Source organism: Psammomys obesus, unplaced genomic scaffold (assembly GCF_907164565.1).
Source record: "Psammomys obesus unplaced genomic scaffold, mPsaObe1.curated_primary_1811, whole genome shotgun sequence".
Taxonomy (NCBI): Eukaryota; Metazoa; Chordata; class Mammalia; order Rodentia; family Muridae; genus Psammomys; species Psammomys obesus.
In genome coordinates this window covers 30768386-30784175 of record NW_026593286.1, presented here as the reverse complement: position 1 = coordinate 30784175, position 15790 = coordinate 30768386, and the positions used below count along the sequence as shown (strand labels likewise).

Below are 15790 nucleotides of genomic sequence, written 5' to 3'. Positions count from 1 at the left end.
GTGTGTGCATATGTGTGCATGGATGTTTGTGTGTATGAATGCGTGTGTATAAGCGTGTGATAAATGCGTGTGTGAGCGTGTGTATGTATTCTTGCGTGTGAATATATGCAGGCATATGGGTGCTTTCATTTCTTTCCTCATCATTCTCTCTACTTTATTTGCACTCTGATGTGTTTTGTTTTCCTGTGCTTTATAGACAATGATATAGCCATACTGTCTATTTACCTTTTTTTTTATGATGCTTTTTCCTATTTTGGTAAAGTATAGCTAACATTTGCCAGGTTGGTCAATGTATACCAAGTTAAAAACGGTTTTGATAAATTAGGATCTGGCTCTCTCTTGTCCAGTATATTGTAGGTAAGTAGCCATGACATTCTCTATGTGTGTGTGTATAGATGTGTGTGTATACATATATATAAATAAATATAACATGTAACATTTCAAATTCTTTCTTGCTTATACGAACACACATACACACACATACACATATATATACAAGAAAGAATTTCAAATGTTTTTTTAATCACAAAAATGACCAATGTTTGAGAGAATAGATACATTTCCCTGATATTAACACCACAGAGTGCACAGATGCTGAATCTGTGGGACTGCAAGGTGATTCACTGGGTAAGGGCAGTCACCGCCAAGCCTGCCAACCTCCGGCCCACACTTGTGGAAGGAGAGAACTCCCACAAACTGTCCTCTGATTTCCACACATGTGCCAAAGCCAGCACACACAATCAATAAGTGAAATCTTAAAAAAGTCACGCAGCACCCACTAAGCTCCAAGGCACCCTGAAAATAAAGGAGATGGGCAGTCTCCCTGTTTTAACAAGGGCACGGCTCCCGGCAGTCAGTTCGCCTGCACATCCGGCTGGCATCCCCGAGCTCACGTCCAGCACCTTTGCACCATCCCAGTCGCAGGCCCTGCAGCTGTAAGCGGCTCCCTGTGGCCCGCCCAGCTCAGCCTCTGAGAATCTCTCATGTACTCTCTGTCTCTGTGAATTTGTGAACTATCACACACCTGACATTGTTGGAGTCACTAGTCTTTCCAGGTCTGGCTTACGTCGCTGGGCATAATGTGTTCAAGGCTCATTCATATTATATGCGCATCAAGGTACCGTACGTGGGGGTTTTTACCAGTTGCTATGCTCAGTCCAGCTCCTTGTCTTCTCATGAAGAAACGAAGACATTGTATATAAATGAATCACTAACTTTAAATTAGCTTTTTGCCGCCTGGAGGATATTACAGGAAACATGGGACAAAATGGGAAGCGTTCACAAACCAAAATCAAAGTTTTATTTTTTTTTCTAGACAAAAGACATTTGAGATAGAGAGATAGAGAAAGAGAGAGAGAAATCACACTTTAGATCTCTCCTTGGAAACTGTAACATCATCTAGGCTGGTTAATGTGATGCCTTTGTTTGCTACTTACTAGTTATGAAAATGGACAAAGTTCATATAACACCCCTTTTTGTGTTCGTTTGTTTGTTGTTTTTCCAGGGTTTCTCTGTGTAATCTTGGCTGTCCTGGACTCACTTTGCAGACCAGGCTGGCCTCAAACTCACAGAGATCCCCCTGCCTCTGTCTCCCAAGTGCTGGGACTAAAGGCGTGCACCACACCTGGCTCACACAGCATCTCTTAAGCCTTAGTTTTCTCATGTACAAAATGAGGTTAATCGTGTGATCTTGTAATCTCGTTGTGAGAACTCTGAAAGATGGAATGTATAGCTAAACCAGTTCACTGTAGGTGCTCAGTAACTATTGATAGCCCTGGAGACACGGCTCAGAGGATAAACACCACTGCTGTCAAGCTTGCCAGCCTGAGTTCAGTCCCTGGGACTTCATGGTGGAGGGAGAGAACTTACTCCTATGGGTGTACACACTCACACAGAGTTGTGGGGGGAGAAGTTGCTCTCTTGAATTCTCCTATAACCCCAGTAGTTAGAAGGCTGAGGCAGGAGGATGAGTTTGAGTCTAAGCTGTGCTGTGTAGCAGGTGCCAGCTCACTCAGGACTGCTTAGCAAGACTGCGTCTCAAGGATATATATATATATTTAAACATACATTTGCTTTCTTTTTTATATACTACTATAGGGATGTTTCAGTAATTCAGCTGCTCTTGTTCTGCTCCTTCATTTCTGAGCTGTTACTCCTTGCCCATAACCAAGAGAACAATTAGTGTTGCTAGCCTTCACCCCGCAGTGGCCCTTTACACGTTTGATAATTTTTTTCTACCTAGTTACTTAATATCTATCAGACAATAATCATATGTAAATATTCTTCAGAGACTATGAGAAGCAAAAGGTGAAGGGGAAAAAGAGGACGTGAGGAATACGTTTTTCCGTCAGGGTAGAGTGACGGCTGATGCCCCAGTAAAACATACGTGAACAAACGCGAAGTGAGTGTACTGTAAAAGGACGTATGTGCAGAGAGCTCATGTAAACTGGTGCTGAAGAGGGGGGTGCTGCCAGCATATTTGAAAAATATCATATTAGAAAAGAATGTCAGTGTAGCCACAGGTTCCATTAGTGTTCGGAGAACCGTGTATAAACCCGGCTTTAAAAAATATTCCGGATTTGGGCTGGAGAAATGGAAATGGCCCAGTGGTTAAGAGCACTGTCTGCTCTTCCAGAGGTCCTGGGCTAGATTTCCAACAACCACTTGGTGGCCCACAACCGTCTGTCCTGGGATCTGATGCCCTCTTCTGGCGTGGCAGGTGTGCCCACAGATACCACACTCATGTATGTAAAATAAATAAATGTTTTTTTTTTTTAATTTGGCACTATTTAAATAACCACACGCCTCAAAAACAGTCACTTTGCGTTTAGCACAGCACTCGGGAGTCAGGAAGGGAGTGGCCTAGGTGTTCCCCTGGCTCTGTAGTTGTTGGTCTTTGGTGATTGACACATGTGTGTGAGGCAGTAAATGAAAGACTCCATGCTCAGATCTGGACATAAAGTCCCGGGAGACAAGTGCTCTGGCAGTTACCCCAACACACCCTGCCCAAAAAAACTGTATTCATGCCTGACTTTATCTTCTCCACGCTGAAGTCAACCAGAGACTTTATTTTAACATTTATGACAACTTATTACAAATTTAAATCAAGTAAGCATGTCAAAAATAATGCTGGCCTGGAGTCAGAGCTCATGAGTTCTGAACACAGCTCTGGCTTCACGTAGAGCCGAGAGCATGGCTACACCCAAACTCTCCTGAGTCTTACTGCCTTAAGATGCGCCTCATTCTCTGACTCTGAGAGGTCACAGCCCCTACAAAGGGAAAATTGAAGCGCCTATCATTTTTAAAAGGATTTCTCTAACACGTGAGTGTGTGCGGGTGTGTGCATGCGAGTGCCCGTGAGGGCCAGAAGAGAGTGCTTCCCCGTGTAAGTGTTGGGAACTGAACCCAGGTCCTTTGGAAGAACAGCAAGTGTTCTTAGCCACCGAGCCATCTCCCTAGCATCATAGTTTTAAATCATAATGCGCTCCTCTGGCTTTTCCCTTAGTTAGTCATTTCTGCATGTTATAGCTGCATGGCTCACCGTCGGCTTTCCCCCTGTCCCGGGTAGATAGCTCTGTGCTGTCTAGCTCTGGCCTGCTTCACTTAACTCAGTCTCCTGTTGCATCTGTCCCATATTCTGAGGGAAAATGGACAAAATTGCTACATTAGGGGCTTTGTCGTTGATTTACATGTATTTTTGGGTAGGGGAGGGTGCGCTACAATGATACATACTCGAGATCAGAGGACAACTTGAAGGAGTCAGCTCTCTCCTACCATGTGGGAACCCAAGGATCAAACTCCGGTCATCAAGATTGGTAGCAGGCTCCTTTTCCTGCTGGGCCGTCTCCACGGCCCAATAACTGTGATGGCACTGTATCTCAAGCAGTTGAGGCTTCCCTTAGAGCAATGTGTAATCAATGGTAAATGCTGGGCAACAGAAATAACTGTATCTCAGTTTAGTCTCCTTGTGCAAAATATGGTTGTAATTGGTATGGATTTAGGGCAGGAAGAAAGTCTTTGAAGGGTGTATGAGGACAGAACAGATGTGAAAGTGTTTCTTTTTTTTTAATCTTCTAAATTAATTTTATGTATATAATGCTCTATCTTCATGTATACCTACATGCCAGAGTTGGGCATCACATCGCAATATGGATGGTTATGAGCCACCATGTGGTTGCTGGGAATTGAACTCAGGACCTCTGGAAGAGCAGACAGCACTCTTAACCACTGAGCCCTCTCTCCTGCCCAAGTGTTTCATTTTTAATTATTTCATTTATTTTTTTGCTGTGTTTGTATATGTTCACTCCCGTACACATCAGTGGGTGCAGCCTGCATGTTGAGATCAGAGGGAAACTTGTGGGAATTGGTTCCTCCTCAAACTCAGGTCATCAGATCCCCAGGGCTTCCCTGAACGCTGGGCATGTTCTCTACTGCTGAGCCGTTCCTTAGCTCCCAAAATGACATTTTGGAAGAATGGCCAAACCAAGACAATTAACATACACATCACTTTACACACACACACACACACACACACACACACACACACACACACATATTTTTTGTCAAGGAGATGCTTTTTGAGATATTCCATGGTACATTTATGCTATCCTCCTGCTGCAGTAAATATGAACCCATCCCTTTGACATGCTAATTTGTTCAAATGCATATGCAGTAGGGCAGATTAAAGAGTAGCTTTTTGAGGAGTTTCTGCCGATTTCCATCATGGTTGTACTAATTCATCATCTCACCAACAAAGAGCAAAGGCTACCTTTTCACCATATCCTAACCAACACTACTCTTTTGTCATTGGGGGCGGGGGAAGGGTGTTGAGATAGGTGTCAGGTAGGTCAGTCTTGAACTCCTGATGTCCCCAAGGGCTAGGGCTACAGGTGTGTGCCGCCATACCTGGTTTATGCAGTGTGGCGAATGGAACCCGGGTCCTCCTGCACTCTAGGCAAGCACTCCAGCTGAGCTGTATCCTCAGCTCTTCTTTGATTTTGTTGGTGCAAAGCCACTCCAACAAACACACAGTGACACTTCCATGGTCCTAACTATAGTTGTTGTCCTAACTTGGATTTCTCTGATGGTGAATGATGTTGGATTTTTTTTTTCATGCCTTTTGGCCATTTGTGTGTCTTCCTCCAAGAAATGTCTGTTGTAGTTCTTTGCCCATTTTTTTTAATTAGGTGTTTTGTTTACTTGCTACTGAGTCCTCTGTGTTCCCTGTCCATGCTGGATCTCAGCCTCTAACCACACAGTTTGCATATGTGTCTACCATCCTGCAGACTTTCTCCATTCCATTATTCCCTTTTCTAGAAGCTTTTTAGTTGTATGGAGTCCTGTTCATCTATTTTTGCTTTCACTGCCTGTGCAATAAGTTAGAAAATCAAACAGATTTAGCTTCTGAGGTTGTATCTTACTAAATGAATTTTCGCTAGATGAATAATTGAATTTTTGTTTAAACTCCTAACATCTCAGTTTAATAAGCTTTTAGCATAAAAATTTCCAGAAAATTTGGTATCCATCTGGCCTCAGTTAAACATAGTACAAAGTAATCAAGAAGTCTGGTAACTTTCACCTTCCAGAAAGCATGGATGTGGTTGCTCTTCATTTCCTGTATTGTTTCCTCCTCCTCCCAACTGTGCGTTTTTTCCATTGTGCTTTGCCAACCAACAGAAGATGAATGGGTACCCATGAGTCACACCCACTTGTTTACACACGCGTCTGTACAACTACAGATGACAGTAGGCTGAGAAAGAATTAGCTTCCCCTCCTCCGGGCTTCACTCACAAAAGAAGTCTAGTTGGTTTTTCAAAATGGAATCCAAGCTCCTCAGCATTCCCTCAGGCTTGGGTTGCTTGATAGGAAAAGCCTGTAATCCTCTCAGTCACTTCTCAGTTTGTTTAGAGACGGGATCAAAGCTGGAAGCTTTTACTGGGTGGCATGACTTTTCAAAATATATCGTGGGAGGGAAAATAGCACTTTAGTGTCTTTTGTGTAAAGACAAGTGCAAAGACCCCACAAGCATACCTCTCCTCCAGGGACCTAGTCACCACACCGATGGATTTAAGGTCCTGCATTCCTCATTAATTATCTTCAGCCAGACAATAGCTTCCTGCCATAAAAAACCGGGCCAGTGTCTCTAGTCAATGTTTTACAGGAGAAATAATGTTCAGATACACTGCAGAGAAGAGCCACACAGTAGTGATGCAAAGCAAACTACTAGAACGTGTCACAAAAGTCACACGACCCAGTCTCTGCCACACAGCTGACCGTAGGATTTATGGTCACCTTCAGAGAATGCTATATTCAGCCTCATACTCCGGAAGACTCTTATTTTCCTGCCACGCCCTCATTAGAAGCAAGAACTTAAAATGTGGACGTCTAAAGCTTAGGTCGGGGACAGCAAGATGGCTCCGTGGCTAAAGGCTTGCTTGCTGCATGAGCCTGGAGAACTGAATTTGATGCCTGGAACCCACATGAAAATGAAAGGCGAGAACCAGCTTTGCAGAGTTGTCCTCCGCCATCTCCACACACACACGTGCACACACAATTTTTTTAAAGGCATAAACCAGCTCTGTTTCACATGATGTTACTGTTATAATCTGCTGGTGGAAAACCAGATTATAGTCTAAACTGCTGGGCGCCGAGAAAACAAGAAAATGAGATGGATTTAGTAGAAATGGCAAAGGTTGGAGTGGGGTTATTTTTAGCCAATGTTCTGCTGCCTGGAGGTCAGTAATTTGAATCCTTCTGAATTTGAGCACATCCAGGAAAAACTGAATGTCTAGGCCGGGGTGTAATTGAGGCCAGCGGTGTTTCCCCGCCAATAAGCCCATAGGACTGTGATGGGAGGCGATGGACAGTCGCTCCTGCTGCCTCATAGTCTGAGCACTTGGCGATCATGCAGTTGGAGTGAGCAGAGACACAGGCACGGGACTGTGGGGATACAGCACTTTGCACGATAAAAAAATGTTGGAACTACTGTATCTGGGCTGGTGCCGTGTGGCATTGCTAACTTCGGCCTTCCTCCCTGCTCCGTCCCTTGTGTCTGTGCCTGCTCTATCCAGCTGGTTCCTTGTAACCTTTGCTTCTCTCTGTGTGTCTCTGTGCAGGTACTGGGGGTCCCTACAGAGGACACCTGGCCAGGAGTCTCCAAGCTGCCTAACTACAACCCAGGTAAGCTTCTAAACATTCCAAGGACTGGCAACGCCAGGAGAGCCTTGGCCACACAGAGTGTCCATCCTGTATTAAACCCACCCAAGACAGACTACTCGATTTGTATAGTTTCCAACTCATTCTTTTGTTTGCTTGTCTATTTATTTATTTAGAACAGGGCCTCGCTGTGTAGCCCTAGCCGGCTTGGAACTTACTGTGTAGACCAGGCTAGCCTTGAACTCACTGAGAACTACCAGCCTCTACCTCCCAAGTGCTGGCATTTCAGGCTTGTACCATCATGCCCAGCTTAACTCTTTTATTAAAAAGATATTGAAAAAGTCACTAAGGTGAAATCAGTTCTCCAATGCCATAAACCCCAGATAGCAAGGTGAAAATAATTGGAAAGGACAATTATCATGGAGTCTACATCCATTTCCAAGTAGCCCAGGGCTCAAAAAACAGCATGCTTTGAATCCCATGAGCAAGGAACTCTACTCACTTTTGAGCCCATAGCTGTCACCAGGCTTATTTCTGACATGGTTGAGCCTTGTATAAAAGGAAAGCTAAAGCAACAGAGGGTGTAAGAGACAAGCTAGACCTAAGATAAGGCCGTTGAGATGCCACTAAAGAATTGTCTCTCTGCCCAACAACTGGTCATTTCTGTCACACGTGGTCGCCTACAAGTAGCTGCCGGGGATAGATAAGCAAGCCTTAGGAGTATTGTCCACAGAGAAATTCTTTGTGACGTGTGCCCCAAGCCATGGCTAATGGTCAGATCACCAAGAAGTCACTTCAAAGCATTGAGACAGAAGTGAGGAGACATCCAATGAGCCACAGGATGAAGATGGGGCATCTCAGAAGCCCTGAGATGCAAGCAAAGCCCATGCTGGTGCTAACCTCTCCGAGGCAGAATTAAAGGAGAGGCACACGTGAACAGATAAGGACTTGACTGGGATGGAAGTCCTCCAAGCTAGACTATAGGGTCTATATTTTCTTACACTGTCCCATTGCTAAACCCCGAATTTTTCCAAAATTGTCATTATAGACTTTGACTTTGGTTTGAAGTTATCCTGGAAAAGTTCCACAAGAACAAAAAATTGCAGGGAGACTTCAAAAGTGATTAAGGAAGAAAATAAAATTCCGGGTGTGGTACTGTCAGCCCATAATCCCAGCACTTGGGAGGCTAAAGCTTGAAAAACTTGGAAGGAAGGGAGGGAGGGAGAGGAAAATGAGGAAGGGGCAAAGAGAGAGAGAGAAAAAGAGAGAGAACAAAGAACAGGAAGAGGAGGAATTGATGAAAGACATGAAAAGGAGTCTAGGTTTTTCCCTTTTTTATTCTGCATCTACTACTTTTATTCAAAAGCCATGCATAGCTACCAGTCTTTCTTAACTAAATAGTTAACAAAGTCTATGGAAAGCTAAAGACTAACTGTAAAGTCCTTTCAAGTCCTTTCAACCTCTTTGTAAATGATCATATTCCTTGCTAAAGTACCTTAAAGTCACTTTAGAACTGGCTTACTATTTCAACTGTCTGTTTTCAGTTGTTTAACACTCTGGTCTTGAGGTGCAGAATAGTGCCTTTCTCCTTTGGGGTGAGAGGGAGGTAAGAAAGAAAAGCTGTTTATGGAGGTCTTGGTCCAGTCTGCAATAGCTCCTAGCTCTAGTTGCCATGGTTTCCAGGAGAATCTCGTTCTTATCATTTCCCATGTAGCCTGTAATCCCACCCCATCCCCTCTTCTTTGCCTGAGTGGAAATGGTCCAGTTACCTTCCTCTGTTCCCTAACACAGATAGAAGCAGAAGTTTAGAACCGGAAGCTGTTTGGGTACATATGCATACACAGTAGTTCTGGGAGCATCGGCGGCTACCCCAGACTTCAGATGCTTGGGTTGCAGGTTGGTTCAGGCAATAATGAGATATGCCCATGGCAGATGGTCATCAAAGCCAGGCACATTGCCAAATGCCTTCCCTGCCAGATGCCATGCTAAGAAGATATCTGGGCTCTGCAAAAATAGAAAGAAATATGTCACATTGTTCCTTTTGCTGTCAGGCTAAAGCAGGTTTTATTTACAAAGAAAATTCTCCAGGCCCAATATCAACCGCGCTCATATTTTGGTTTCCTTCTGTTTAATTCAGAAAAGTACAACTGGTTTTTAGTACTTTCTTTGTTTTTAAAGACAGTGTTTCTGTGTGTAGTCTTGGCTCTCCTGGACTCACTTTATAGACCAGGCTGGCCTCGAGCTCACAGAGATCTGCCTGCCTTTGCCTCCTTGAGTGTTGGGATTATAGGTGTAGGCCACTGCGCCTGGCTTCTTTTCGTACTTTTTATCTGCTAGATTCCTGCAAGGTGCTACAGTCCCTGGATGGATGTGGTGTGTCCTTGAGTCTCCCGAGCATGGGCTTGGATTCATTCCCCGGTTCTCACTAGAACTGCAGTGCTCACTAGTGGGGCTGTTTCTGTGGGTTTGGAAAGCTTATGGCTGCGTGTCAAGCTGAGCATGAGAAGGGAGTCCTAACCTTAATCGTAGCCGGGATTTCAGACCCCACCTTTGTAACTCTTAACATATCTAGCTTATCTCAGGCATGGTGTTGGTACTATATTAACACCTCAGACAAAAGGACCGTGTTTTAAAGAGGCCATTGAGAGTCCTGTCCCGGGAGTGAGTCTTACAAATAAGCAAGTCTCTCTTGAGGCATGCCCATCTACCCCCATTCCTGAGCTACTGCTGTTTTCACAGATTTGACCTGCAATAACTTATGGACACTGAACAGGAGGTAGGCACTAGGACATTACGAGTTACCTTCCCAGCCAGTGCACCCCTTTTCCTAGCAAACACTCCCTCTCCATCCTTCCCTCCGCCATACTCTTTCCAGGCTCTGGTTAACAGCTACTTTACTCTCTTCTTCCGTTGAAGCCAACATGTACCTCCTGCATAGAAGTGAGAACATACGAGACTTATCTTCCAGTGCTCAGCTTAGTTCATTTAACCATGCCCTCCAGTTTCATCCATGTTACTATAAATGACAGGATCCCGTTATTTGTATGGACACATAGTATCCTATTAGGAGTACACAGCAATTTCCTGCTTCCACTTTTATTTCGGTCGATGCCTACCTTGGTCTGTGCCTTGGCTAGTGTAAACAATGCTGGGGTGAGCATCAAGTATGGCTGTGTACCCGATACACTGCCCTTCAGTTTCTTTGGATATATGCCCAATAGCAAGAATGCAGGATCCTGGGGTTTTACTCCTGGTTTTCTTTTAAATAAATATTTGTACTGTTTTCCACAATAGTTGTACTCATTTACATTCCTACCAATGGTGAGAATAGTGAGAGTTTGCCTTTATCCATATTCTTACCCGTATTCATCATTATCACCACCACCATCACCACCACCACCATCACCACCACCACCATCACCACCACCACCATCATCACCATCACTATCATCATCAACATCACCAGCATCATCATCGTTTGTGTATGGGGGTGCCTTTTTAGTTTTTGAGGGCAAGATCGTGCCATGTGGCTCAGGCTAGCCCAGAATTCATTCCGATAGCCCACGATGGCCTCATCCTCAGTGATCCTTCTACCTCAGCCTCCCAACTATAATGTGTCACAACACCCAGCTCACCGCTTGTCTTATAGATAGTGTCTATTCTGACATTGGAACTTGCCTCTTGGTTTTGTGATGCTCAAAAAATTCTCTGAGGATTACTGGTGACTGTTTTGTATGTGTGTGTGTGTGTGTGTGTGTGTGTGTGTGTGTGTGTGTATTCCTTGGCCATTCACATGTCTTGCTTGTTTGAGGAATATTCCTTTTAGTCATTTGCTCATTTAGAAAATTGTTTGCTGTGTAGCACAACTGAAGGTGTTTGGCTGCCCTGAACTTGGGTGAATAGTCCAGTCTCTATCCAGTTGCTGCCGTTGTGAGGCCTTGTCTGGACTGTGTCTTAAGGAACCATCCTGATTCTGTTGGGGACATTAAAAATTCTCCCAGCGCCGACTCCATTAAGTCCCAGCTTTTGCCCAGTTCTAGTGAGCCTGGCTTTACCGGCTTCATGCTGTGGCTGGTTATAGCCAAACTCATCCCTGATTAAATCGGGAAGGCGAGTGGAGTGTATCACGTTCAAAACTGCCTCCTTCTCTCCTCCTTCCTTCTTTTCCTTCCCTTCCTTCCCCACTTTAAGCAAGCAGGCTGAGAACTCTCTATCCTCCACTTCAAAGGGCCAGTTGTCTTATTCTGATGTGGGCAGATTGAGAAGTAGGCTTTGAAAAATAGGCCCTTTTTTTGTTGTTTAATCTTTCCTCCTGGGATGGCTTTCAGAGCCGTATATCCAAGTGTCAGCGAGGGGGTTCTGACGAGGCCGGATTCCCAGACTCTCAGCAGGATCATCCTCTAACAGAAATATAAAAGTGAAATATTAAAAACCCTGGGACGTGAACTCCATCTGCAGAGTAGCCAGGGCCTTGCCTGCTTGTACCATGGGAAAAAAAGATCTTGAAAAAAGAGGGAGGAGAAAAAGGTCTTTGACTAGGAGGTTTACAGGTTTAGCAGAGCACAGTAAGTTCCCCTCAAAGGAGTGGGTGTTGCTCTGCGCCCCCCCTAAAACTCTCATCCTTTGACTCAGCCGCCAGAACTCACCCGCCTCCCCCTGCAAGGCACCCCCTTTCTCATGCTAACTGAGGTGTCTGTGATTGGCTGGACAATAAACTGGTCACACTTGCTAAAGGACTGCTATCTTTCACACAATTAGCCAAGACACATTAATCAAACTGACGGGCACTGAGGCTGCCGGCCTCCTGCAGCGGGGGAGGGGAGAAATTTTGGTGACCCTTCCTAAACATCCTGAAGCAACGACAGAGTCCGGGAGGGGATTCTTCTGCCCAAATGTCTGAAGAGGTTAAAGCCCCAACTGACGGGCTATCCGGGATGTGGTGAGTTTGTGGCACAGGAGATGCCAAAAGCTTAGAGCAAACCAGATGTCCGTCTTGGCTAAGATCTGCTGATGCAGAGACAGTGGGTGAATTTGAGCAGCAGGCGCCTGAAGGTGTTTTCACAGAGGCCCTCCAGTCTTTGTACCTCCGTTCCCTCCATTCACAAGAAAACACAGTCAGAGTCATTTGAACCTCAGGCATGCTGGGGCCAACTAAACAGAGACTGTGTGGGCTTCCCCATCCAGAGAGGAATAAAGGCTACAGGAGGAGGGAAGCAGGCTCAGTTAAGGCTCTGTAACAACCCAAGTACCTGAAGAGCATTAAAATATACTTCATCCTGAGAGGGAAAGAAATGTAAGCATTTGCGCTGTTGATCACGATTTTTTTTTTAATTTTTCTTTTCCAAGTCCCCTTTGTCTAGATTTTCAATGGCAACAGGCCACAAGAGCTTACGTTGGAGACCCGTTTGCTACAAAATCATGTAGGGCTTTTCAGGGACTCAGCTAAATATTTAGACGTGTCTCCATTAAAGTAAACAGAGGCCGGCTCCTCTGGAGGCTGTCCAGGCACGGTCTCATTAGATGCAAAGATCGTGTGATAAAGAGGAACTTTTTCTCCTGCCCACATGATCGCAGCGCAGTTGTGGTTTTTAATGTGTCAGGGATTGTTCCGTCCAGCTCCTTTTGCTCCCCTGAAAGGGTCTGTCGGGGCTCTGTTTGCTTCCTTAAACACGGTTTCTGAAAGCTCACATGCTGTGTGAGCTCAAATCCGAGCATTAATGTACTGCTGAGTTCATTTCACCACACTCAAAAGCGCTGAGTTTAAATCCCTCTCAATTCCATTTGAGGCACCAGAAGACTTTATCCTTCTTCGCTAATGGTTCCAAGTTTACATCTAGATACTGGGGGTCAAGGACAGGAGAGGATTTAGAAATAACAGTGCGTGACATTAGTCAATACATTTGCCAAATTGGCAATTAGTTCCTGATGCGCGCAAAGCACTTTACTCCCCTCTCTTTGATGCCTGTTCCCACAGAGAAGCGAACAGCGTCCAGCTTGGCCTTAGGACTTTTAAAGAAATATCCGCTGAAAAGCTCGCCCGAGTTGCCTCATGAGCTCAGCCACAGGGAAGCATCCGGGATTAGGCTGGTTTTCAGTCCCAGGAAAGAACACCTCATTTGGGGAGTTATTCCACTGGAGGAGTTCAGTGGAAGTCAAAAGGCAAGAAAGCAGCACACACAAAAATCCCCCAGGCACCTGAGTCTGTTCTGCACCCGAGTCTGTGCCCTAGGGACCGGAGCGAGCGTTGCCTGGCCTGTTGTTGTTTTGCTGTGTGCCTGCTTTTGCAACTTTTGACCGCTAGGTGGAAGCAAGAAATAACTGGGATGGACTACTGACAGCAGCTGTCAAGTGTTGGAGCCTCACTCCTGAGTCCTGAGTTTAAAACCGCTTTAAGATGTTCCCTGTATGCATACACTCTCAGGGCTTGATTGTACAGACAGGTGTTACATGGACTAAGCAGGTTGTATTTATATACTTAGGGATAGGTCATAAGTTTGAGGGAGATAGAGATAGGGGAGGTGCATGCAAAGGGTTAGAGGGAGGAAAGAAAAGGGGGGAAACGCTGTAATTATATCATCTCAATTACATATGTAGGTAGGTATGTGAATATACATTCATGTATGTATACATGTAGGTGTGTATTGAAGACAGTATAGAGCTCACCTGCAATTGACACGACGGTAGGAGTCATGCAAGAGATAGAGATCGGGTTGAGAATGCTCCTCGCCCTGAATGGGACGGTAAAGCGCTACTACGCCCTGGGCTCACGGAACTCTGAGCACATTGCCGTGAACACAGCCTAACACTGCCTCTGCTTTGGCGTTGGCTCAGTCGCCTGAGGTATTTGCTGGGAGACTTATTCACAGGGCCGGACTCAGAGGGCAGGGGCTACTTTCGGAATTGAAAGCCCCAATTTCCTCCATTCATTGTCTGGGAGAACTTGTGGGAGTTCTTATTTTCAGCTCTCTGGGCCACAAAGTGGGAGCTACCTCTATCACTTAAAGCATACCCCCCGTGTCCCAGGCAAGGTGCATAAGTGTATGCATATACAATGATATGTATACACAGTGCATTATGGATTATCTACAACATATATTACACATAATTGCTAATCTCTACTACTGCTGGCCTAGGTCATTGTTGGGAGAGGTAGTGCCATCTTACAGATGGGGACATTTCCTCCCCCCAGGCTCACAGAGAGGCTTCTCCTGATCGCAAAGGACGGACTCGGCACCCAGCTTTGCCCCTTCTGTTTCTCATGCTGTTTCCCCATCCCATTCTGAAGCATGGTGCTGAACAATTATTGAACTGCCCCTGCCACAGAGCCTCGCTTGGCAGACAAAGCCGATCAAGGTTATCCCCATTCTCTTGGTCATGGTGTTCAAGTTCAGCTGCTCGGTGACCCACCGTGGTTCAGGCGCCACGACAGGTGTGTAAGAACACACTGCCTCTCTTTTTATATTTAGAACCTTAGAAATGCTGACCGGCCTCCTCCAGGTTGTCCAGCGTCCCCGGGGGTACCAGGCCTGCCTCTGGGTTTGGGCTTGCGTGGGCCCGAGCGTTGTCTGGATTCCCACATCGTTAAAGTTGATGTTTGGTTTTCCAGCACCAGCCTACGTGTGTCTGTGTGCCTGGTAAACCTGCCCACGTCTGTTCCCCACATCTAAATTGCTATCAGGTGCCTACCCACCCACCCTGTGCCCGCAGAGGCCTCCCTGGGAGAACCCTGGTTCTCCACCAACCACGGAATGCAGTAGGTCACTTAAATTAGCTGTCTCGGCATCTTCGCTGCTTATTTTGCTCAAATATGTTACAAAAGAAAGATATCTGGACTGCTCTAGGGGCCAAGCCAGCTACTTCCAGCCCTTCTGGTAGAATTTTATGCGTGCCCCTTAACTGGCATATAATATTAATCAACAGATAGTTGTGAAATGAAACCGTCTTACTTTGATACATAACCACCTCATCAAATGGGAGCAATGTCACCACCCATACCTTATGTTTTGGTTGTGAGCCTAGCCTTAACAGCTGAGCCATCTCTCCAGCCCCCAGCCATACTTCATAAATGAGAGCTGAGGCACTCACCTTTAATCCCAGCACTCGGGAGGCAGAGGCAGGCAGATCACTGTGACTTCAAGGCCAGCCTGGTCTACAAGGCTAGTCCAGGAAAGCCAAGGCTACACAGAGAAACCCTGTCTCAGAAAAAAAAAATAATAAAACAAACAAACAAACAAAAGAAGCAGATCTCTGCTGTAGAGTCACCTAGCCAGGAAGCATTTGAGCCAGCACACCCAGGCTCATTGGATCTGAAGGCGGGCATCATAACAGTATTCCATATGCACGCATTATCAAGCTGTAAAGGTGGTTTGGTAATAAAACAGTGAAGTGTGCTGCACAGGGAACAAGCTAATGATACTCTTCCAGGCCCGTTTTGGGATGATGTCTTTCCATCAAGCCTAGATTTCTGAAGCTAAGTGTGGCATCTGGAATGTACTGTTCCTTTCCTGGGACTCTAGCAGCCCTCCCTTGCCACGGCTGATGAAGCCACAGGCATTCAGGGATCTGTGAGCCTGACCGGCTCATTATGATATCACTTCAGGAGCACTGCAGAAAGCTCCTGGGGAGTTTCTATTAA

General features: G+C 45.5%; 1 protein-coding gene across 1 annotated transcript in view; it reads left to right on the top strand.

Annotated features, from left to right (window-relative positions):
- The window catches only part of Cdk15 (cyclin dependent kinase 15), an 89572-nt gene that overhangs the window by 44876 nt on the left and 28906 nt on the right, over positions 1-15790 (top strand). Inside the window, exon 10 of the mRNA XM_055616864.1 lies at positions 7116-7179. Coding sequence (XP_055472839.1) covers positions 7116-7179 — 64 coding nt within the window. The remainder of the gene's footprint in view (positions 1-7115; positions 7180-15790) is intronic.